Source organism: Rhinolophus ferrumequinum, chromosome 23 (genome assembly GCF_004115265.2).
Source record: "Rhinolophus ferrumequinum isolate MPI-CBG mRhiFer1 chromosome 23, mRhiFer1_v1.p, whole genome shotgun sequence".
Lineage (NCBI taxonomy): Eukaryota > Metazoa > Chordata > Mammalia > Chiroptera > Rhinolophidae > Rhinolophus > Rhinolophus ferrumequinum.
In genome coordinates, this window is record NC_046306.1 from 362,096 (window position 1) to 369,425 (window position 7,330).

The 7,330-nt window shown below is 66.6% G+C and overlaps 2 protein-coding genes across 3 annotated transcripts; both read right to left on the bottom strand.

The window, feature by feature from the left end:
* Positions 1-99: 99 nt before the first annotated feature.
* SLC2A4RG (SLC2A4 regulator) lies at positions 100-3,655 on the bottom strand. The gene is made up of 8 exons (XM_033095532.1): positions 3,534-3,655; positions 3,095-3,234; positions 2,076-2,185; positions 1,467-1,651; positions 1,283-1,383; positions 935-1,205; positions 759-850; positions 100-665 (listed from the first exon to the last, which is right to left on the bottom strand). The coding sequence occupies exons 1-8, from the start codon at positions 3,642-3,644 to the stop codon at positions 554-556; spliced, it is 1,122 nt and encodes a 373-aa protein (XP_032951423.1). The 5' UTR covers positions 3,645-3,655; the 3' UTR covers positions 100-553.
* Positions 3,656-3,703: 48 nt separating this feature from the next.
* Positions 3,704-7,312, bottom strand: LIME1 (Lck interacting transmembrane adaptor 1). Of its 2 annotated transcripts, XM_033095533.1 has the most exons (7): positions 6,749-7,312; positions 5,876-5,994; positions 5,675-5,723; positions 5,511-5,604; positions 5,043-5,413; positions 4,861-4,947; positions 3,704-4,110 (listed from the first exon to the last, which is right to left on the bottom strand). In XM_033095533.1, the coding sequence occupies exons 1-7, from the start codon at positions 6,755-6,757 to the stop codon at positions 3,763-3,765; spliced, it is 1,077 nt and encodes a 358-aa protein (XP_032951424.1). In that variant the 5' UTR covers positions 6,758-7,312; the 3' UTR covers positions 3,704-3,762. The 2 variants fall into 2 exon arrangements, with proteins under 2 accessions (XP_032951424.1, XP_032951425.1); XM_033095534.1 differs by lacking the exon at positions 3,704-4,110 and having other exon boundaries at positions 4,119-4,947; positions 6,749-7,299.
* Positions 7,313-7,330: the final 18 nt, after the last annotated feature.

The following is a 7,330-nucleotide window of genomic DNA, read 5'->3' on the forward strand; positions in this document are numbered from 1 at the left end:
CGTGGCCAGAGTGACCCCCAGCACTCTGCAGCCTGTTGCCGGCCTTCCAGGCCCGCCCAGCCCACCACCCCTGCATGTGGCAGAGTCCCAGTTCCACGTCCTTCCCCCCAGGAGGCAGGCACAACTTCTGGAAAAATCCCAAACCTTTAATTTTTCTCCTCGCCTGGCAAGATACCTGAGCTTTGCAAACATGGTACGAATGTCAGCCCTGGGCCCTTGAACCATCAGGTCACCTGCGGGCTGGGAGGCCCCTCCTCGAAACCCCTCAAAGTGCACCCAGGACTGGCTCCCATGTGACCTCAATCCTGGGTCCATCCGCCGCACCCTTGACAAGTCCATGGACAGGCAGGGAGGGCAGTTACCCCGGGGGACCCTGGGGCTTTAGTGCAAAAGGCTGGTTTCTTCAAAGGCACTTTGAGTGGCGGGCCTCTCCTCCACCCCTGGGGGTCCCCATTAAAAAGTAGACCCTGCAGCTAGGAGAGACCCCAGGCAGGGGCTGGGGGTGGAGCTTGGTGTCCTCTAACTCCCAAGGGAGAATGCGAGGCGAGGCGGCTCAGTCCAGGAAACGCCTGCAGGCCTTTTTCCAGCGGCAGGCAGCGCACCACAGGTCCCGGCGCTCCGTGCCATACACCTTCCGGCACTTCTTGGCGTCACCTCGGGGTTTCCTGGGGGAGTACACAGGGGCATGGGGCGCTGTTGCGCCGGGACCTCCCCCGCCTGGCGCCTGCCCGGGCCCCTCAAAACACACGCACACGCACCTCAGGCTGGCACCAAGCTTGGAGGGCAGGGCGGGCACGCAGGCCCTGCCTGTGGTGCGCTGTGACTCCAGCTGGGTGGGTGCCAGGCAGCCCTGAGAGGAGATGACGCGGTGGTCTCGCTCCCTTCCAGAGCGCCCCGCGACCCGGCCCCAGTGGCTGCCCGTGACCTCACCCACCTGGTAGGCGTGGTCACTGCGGCACACCTGGGCTGTTGCCACAGAGCTCAGCCCCGGGGGTGGGGATAGGGCCAGTGGGTGCAGCAAGCCAGGCAGGGCCCGGGACTCCGGCAGCTCCACGTGGGGGCATGCGGGCAACATGGAGGCTGCAGGGGACATCGGCGTTAGGCTGGAAAGCCCGTTGGTCAGCGCATCCAGACCAATATCCAGCTCCGTGTAATAGAAGTCCTCTTCGCCATCACCATCGCTCTGCTCTGGCTCCGCCTGCCGCCTGACGGGGACACAGCAGGTGGGAGCTGAAGCAGTGGCCCACTGGCCTGCCCCACCCCCACCTGCCGGCCACCGCACCCCAGGTGCACCAGGCGGATGTGTCTCTGCATCGTGGACGCGGAGCTCAGCACCTTCCCACAGCGCTTCCACAGACACTGGAACAGGACCTGCACCGAGCTCTGGGTGACAAGGGCCAGGGTCAGGGTCAGGTTTGGCCGCCCACCCACGTGTGCCCCAGCCCAGTGCTGCCCCCAGGGCTCACCTTCCTTTTCCTAGGGGCAGGATCCCCAAACAGGAAGTGGGCTGCCTCAGGGGGCAGTGGGGGCGACGGGGTGGCTGGGGAGGTCTGCTCACTGGCCAGGTCCCAGCCCCAGTCCCCACTGGGGCTGCTGCTGTAACTGCCTCGTGGCCTCACCAGGCTCTTCTGCCAGGGCTGTAAGCCAGGCTCTGCGGGGACATGCCAGGCCAGTGTCAGGACATCCTTGGCTCAGGCTGCTGTGCAGAAGCTGCAGCCATCAGTCCCTTGAACTCTGAGCCTCACCTGCTTACCTGTTCACAGGTGAGTTTGGTGGGCAAAACCCTCTTGGAGGAGGTGGTAGCCAGGAGCTGGCCACAGCAGCTTGAGTACTAACCTCCCTACCACAGGAAGGATAAATGGGGAAGGCCTGTGTGGGGCAGTAACTGGCCAGCCAGGTGTATATGGACAGGTCATGGAGGCTTGTGGCCTGGGGCACTGGGGCTTTGGCCTCAGGGAGGGGATCCTGATGTCGTGTTTACAATGTGATGCTGTTCCCCGGCCCCAGGTTCCGGAGGAACAGTGGCCCTGGGCCCTGCCTCCACCCCTGCGCCATGCCATATCTCTAAGTCTCACCTGTGCTGAAAGCTGCAGCTGGAGCCCCAAGCAGGAGGGGGCTGGTAGACAGGCTTGTGAGGGCTGAGGCTGCCATGACCTCATCCAGCCAGGCTTTTCCTTGGGGGGCTCTGGAGGAGAAGGGGGTGGGGGTGGCGGGTGGGGCCCAGTAAGTACTCCAGACCCCTCCCCTGGCTAGGCACACACGTGCAGGCCTGGGCACGTGTGTGCACAGCAGGTTCCCTGCTGCAGGCGCTGGGCAGGAGGCCCAGCTCCACCCCCAGCTCGGGTTGCAGGGCCCCAGATCTCCAGGAACCCCCAGGAGCAGGGCCTGGGCCGGGGTCTCCCTGAAGCCTGAGTTATCTGCATCCAGGGCTTTGTTCCAGGTGTCTCCAGACCCTGGTGCTGGACGGGGGTCTGAGGCCCCACTGGTGGGGCCAGGGCACGAGAAGCCCAACCCTCCCCTAATCACACATTAACCAGGGCTGTGAGACAGCAGCTGTGGGCCTAGGGCCAGGCGGGGGGGTGGGGGCAGGAGCAGCTAGCAGTCAGCAGCAGCCAGGGGAACGCCTCTAAGCAGAAGTGGGTCTCCAGGCCCCAGCCTGCCGGCCAGAGCCCACTCCTGCCTGTACAGCCAGTCCAGGCTGTTGGGCACCCAAGAGGGTTTCACTGCAGGGCTGGAGAGATGACTCAGAAGCTTGGGGACTCCTGGGCAGTGGACGCCACGCCGGCGCACAGCCTCAAATACACACACAGACTGACAGCGGCCCCCTCCCAGCTCTGACCTATGGCCCCCAGGGATTGAGAGGAACAAGAGATACTAACACACTTATCGTTTCTACTCAACTCTTCCACAGCTGGAGAGCTGGGGGTGTGGCCAGAAACCCAGTTGGGGACCCTGACCTGCCCCGAAACAACAAGCCCCCACCACCACCACCATTGGGGGGTGTCCAGAAGACGTGCCTGCGTCCCATCCACCACCCCTGCACACAAGAGAGCACGTGTGCGCACGCCCATCTCGGCCAGGCGTGCTGGCTCACCTGTGCGCTGGCACCTGGCTGTGCGTCGACGGTGTCTGGGCTCCTGCCGCCGCCCCCGCCCACGTCCCCGGGTCCCGCGGCTCTGGTTCCTGCGGGGTCGCGAACTCCAAGTCCGCAAAGCCGCCGCTAACGGCAGGGCCCTGCGGACCGGGTGTGCTCAGCGGAGGCAGCGGACCGGGGCCCCCAGTCCCCACCCCAGATCCGCTGGGAACCCCCACAAACCGGCTGCAGCCGGCGCGCCCCTCCCCGGCTCCGTGCCCGAGCGGGCGCGGCGGGAAGCGCCCCCGGCAGCAAGTGCCCCCAGCGGCCCGGCCCAGCCCCGCGGACCCACGGACACGCACGGGCCGCCGTCCCGCCCCCAGGAGCCCAAAGTTTGTGCAGCCCCGACGCCATCTTTGCAGCGAGCGCACTCTGGCGGCCCGCCCCCGGCGCCCGGTACCTGCGGCGGCGCGGGCACCGACACGAGCGCGGCCGCGGGGTCCCGGCCGGTAGCCCGGGGCGGGGGGCGCCTGCAGCCTGGACCGGGCGCCGGGGGGCACTCGGCCTGCATGGCCCGCGGGTCGGGAGCCGAGGCTGCAGCGGCGAGGGCGGACGCTCGGGACGCAGCCCCGGGCTGGGCTGGCGGGGCCGCCGACCCCCGCCCTGGATCGACAGCCGGCCTCGCCGCGCTACCCCGAAGCTGTGACCTGCCCCGCCCCCTCCGCGCGGCCCCGCCCCCGGCGCGCGCCCATTGGTCTGCGCGTTGTATCAACATTCTGAGGTGGACCGTGGCCCGGGCCAGCCGCGCTCCCATTGGTCTGCGCTCCGAGGCCCCGCCCCGGGCCGGCTGCTCCCGCGCGGGCCGCGGGTAGGGGCCCAGCTCGTGGCACCCGCCCTCCGGGACGCCCCTGGCCTTTGCGAAGTTCTGGCCCGCACGCGCCGCCACCGCCGCCGGGGAGGGCCGGCTTCCTCGCGGGGTGGCCCTCGTGCGGAGCCGCCAGATCCGGGGAAGGGGCCGCGTCTCCTTGGCGGGCTTCCTGGGAGCAGGTTATTCTTTAACGCACGACTACCCACCACCCCCACCCCTTATGTAACCCAGGGGCTGGATGGTGGAGCCCTCCTTTGGCGTTCAGGGTCCAAGTCCCACCCTAGGGCGGCCACCCTGCCGGCGGCGGCACTGCCGTATAGAACCGATTGGGCCTGGGGACCACCACCCCTAGGCCTGCCCCACTCCCTGCGGTCTTTGAGTCTGACCGAGGGCCTGTGGCCTCAGGTGACAAGGCCCAGGCACCCAAGGAGGGAGAGCGCTTGCGCCCGAGGTAAGAGGGTGTCTTTACTCCTTCCAGACAACCCCACCCCTCAGGCTTTCAAGAAGAGATGGCTGTGAGGCGCGATGTGTCCATCTTCACTGAGCTGGGGATTTATTAAGACGTGGCTGGGAGAGGCCAGGCAGCTAGGGCCCTCAAGACGGGCGGCCCTGGGATCTGGGATTTGTGCTGCCAGCTGTGCGTGTGGTGGGGGCCAGGCCCCACACTGCAGGAACATCTGTACTTGGTGTTCAGGGCAGGGAGGGAATGGAGTCGCCTCCCTAGGCTGAGGGGTAGGGGGGAAGCAGGAGGCCTTCATGTCTGCTCATGCTAATAGCTACATTTGGGGGGTTCCTGGCGCTCAGGGGCCCGCATTTCCTGGATGCTCTCATACACGTTTTCCAGGAGGCCCTTGTCCACACTCAGGCCCCTGAGTGGGGGGGCCTCACAGGCCAGGTTGCTCCCCCGAGTCAGACTCACTCCCCCGTCCCTGAGGTCCTGCTGGTCTGTGGCAGGTTCTGGGTCTCTCCTTTTCTGCTTGTTGACCCTGGAGTACAGGATGTCCACCTGCAGAGAGAGAGCCAACCCAGGGAGAGGGCCGCGCCGTCCACTCTGATGCGGACATGCCCAGCTCCTCCCACCCCTCACACCCTCTGCTTTACCTGAATGGCTGGGGTCCCCTCGGCCCTCCCCTGCTCCAGGCCTTGGGGCCCCAGACCTGCTCCCTTGAGCTTCTGGATGCAAGCATACTCAGCCACCACGGACCTGGCCTCAGGCCCAGGTCTGGCACAGCTTCTGGTCAGCCGTGCTCCTGCCCACACGACAGGGCTGGCTGCCAGGCTGGCCCTGGGGATCGCAGCCAGCCCCACGTTGGAATAGGTGGCCTCATGGCTGATGGAGGGCTGGGTGGCAGAGGGAGCAGGCCCGGGCCGGGGCAGTTCCCGCTGTGAGAAGGCTGCCTGGGGCCTGGTGGTGCCTCTGGACCCCTCCAAACATTGCAGGCGCAAGAGATCCATGCTGACAGGCCGTGGAGCTGGGGGCAGGGTCAGGGCAGAGGTCACTTGGGTGGGTTAAAGGGGCACGGTGTGGCAAACCCCACCCATAGCCTGACCACTCCCAGCTCAGCTCACCCCTGCAGCCTGGAGGGCTCCGGCATAGCTCATGCAATCTGGTGTCCGATTTGCTGAGGGAGCAGAGGTGCGGTGGCCTCAGCAATGGCAGTGACTGGGGGCAAGGAAGGCTGGTTGGTCCCCTGCTGACCGCGCCCTGGCCCAGGGGACAGCCTGGCACTCACCTGCATCACGCTGCCCTGCAGCTCTGACTGCTGCCTCCGCGCCTGCTTCCTGGGGGCAAGAGGGTGGTGAGGCCAGGGAGGCAGAGATAGGGGCGGGGGCTTCAGCCTCTGGTCCAAGGAGGGCCTACCTTGAGCCCTGCCCCCTCTGGCCGCAGAGCTGAGCCAGGCTCCACGTGGAACCCAGACAAAGGATGGACATACCTGTGGCAGCCTGTGCACAGCACCCAGAGCCAAAGGACCAGGGCCAGGCACCCTAGGACCCAGAGGGTGGCTGGGGCCGAGGACATCTGTGGCCCCATCCTGTGAAGTCCTGCACCAGCCTGGGGGCAGAAGACAGGGTGCTAGGGGCTGACTGAGAGGCTGGGCACCCCCCCACCCCCCCACAGCTTCACTGCTGAGCCTCACACACTGTTGGGCGCTGTGACTCAGCACAGGAAACCCCAAGCGCAGCAGCCCCTCCCTCCTGCTGAGGCCGAGAGGACAGCCTCAGGGCCCACCTTCCCGCCTCTGGCTGGGGGCTCCTGGACAGGTTTGAGGTGTGTTCTTCCTGGTCCCCAGGAGGAAGCACCCAAGTCATTGAGGATGACCCAGATGGCCACAGAGTGTGGCCAGTGAGGAGTGGGGGCAGCTGTGACGTGGCCAAAGCCTCCCTGTGGTCACTGTGGCCCAAACCTGAGAGCTGGGGAGGCCCCTTCGGCCACACCCATGAGCCTTGGAGCCTCAGGCCAGCCTCACCTGTAGCCTTTCCTTTCCCAGACATCTGTCTCAGGTGATGCCCCCTGGCCGTTCACTAGAGCCAGGAGCCCCGAAGGGCTGGAGTCAGGGCTCTTAGCAGGGCTGTAGGGGACGGGGGTCCACCCACAATTGGCACAGCCCTTTAGTCCAGTCTGCCCAGACCCAGGGAGTGGGCTTCCCATACCCGAGGGCCCAGGCTGCTCACCTGATCACAGCCCAGGTCCCAACGCGCTGACCTGGTAGGGCCTAGTCTCCCAGAACCCAGCACTTGCCTGCCCCCAGGAGGGCACTAAGGGGCCTGGAGACCTGGCCAGGCTGGAGGCCAGAGCAGGCACTTACCAAGGCCATGGGCACAGTGGTACCTCGTCAGCCCTGTCTGGGGCAAGCCGGGCGGCTCGGCACCCCAAGGAGTGTGCCTTTCTGCAGCTCTCGGCAGAGCTCCCCACCTCACTTCCTGCCTGTGGGTCTGACTGCATCTCAACGCGCCGCAGCCCGGCAACCTCACCCACCTGCTGCGGCCCCCGCCTGGGGTCTAGACATTAGTCAGTGGGTGTGTGCTGAGAGCGGACCTCCCGCCATCACCCAACCAGGTGGGCATGCGCAGGCGAGGAGACAAACACGGCACAGGAAGGGGTGGTCTCCTGCCGCTGAGGCTCATGGGTGTGGCTGGGGGTGAACCTCGGGCTACCAGACCCACCCCCCAGGTCTTCCTGCCCATTCACAGCTCCGTGAGGGCCTGTGAGGGCCAGTCACCTCCCACCAAGCACCCCGTTTGTGGCTGTCAGGCATCCTGGGGGGACCCCAGGTTCTGCTCCCAGACTCCATCTCAGAGCCCCACCTGGGAGAGCAGGGAGAATGGGTGCTCCTGGGCTTCGGCCTCTGGCCGCGGCCTCCCCCGCGCCTCCGCGCCCCGCCCCACAG

What these genes read in the sequence shown, in the direction of transcription:
- LIME1 (XM_033095533.1), bottom strand. An exon ending in TGCAGGGCAGCGTGATGCAG is followed by an intron (nt 5,605 to 5,674) that starts GTGAGTGCCAGG and finishes CCTTGCCCCCAG; the next exon opens with TCACTGCCATTGCTGAGGCC. An exon ending in GAGCCCTCCAGGCTGCAGGG is followed by an intron (nt 5,414 to 5,510) that starts GTGAGCTGAGCT and finishes CCCTGCCCCCAG; the next exon opens with CTCCACGGCCTGTCAGCATG.
- SLC2A4RG (XM_033095532.1), bottom strand. Translation starts at nt 3,644, where the DNA reads ATGCAGGCCGAGTGCCCCCCGGCGCCCGGTCCAGGCTGCAGGCGCCCC. An exon ending in CTGCCCCTAGGAAAAGGAAG is followed by an intron (nt 1,384 to 1,466) that starts GTGAGCCCTGGG and finishes CTTGTCACCCAG; the next exon opens with AGCTCGGTGCAGGTCCTGTT. An exon ending in GCAGTGACCACGCCTACCAG is followed by an intron (nt 851 to 934) that starts GTGGGTGAGGTC and finishes ATCTCCTCTCAG; the next exon opens with GGCTGCCTGGCACCCACCCA.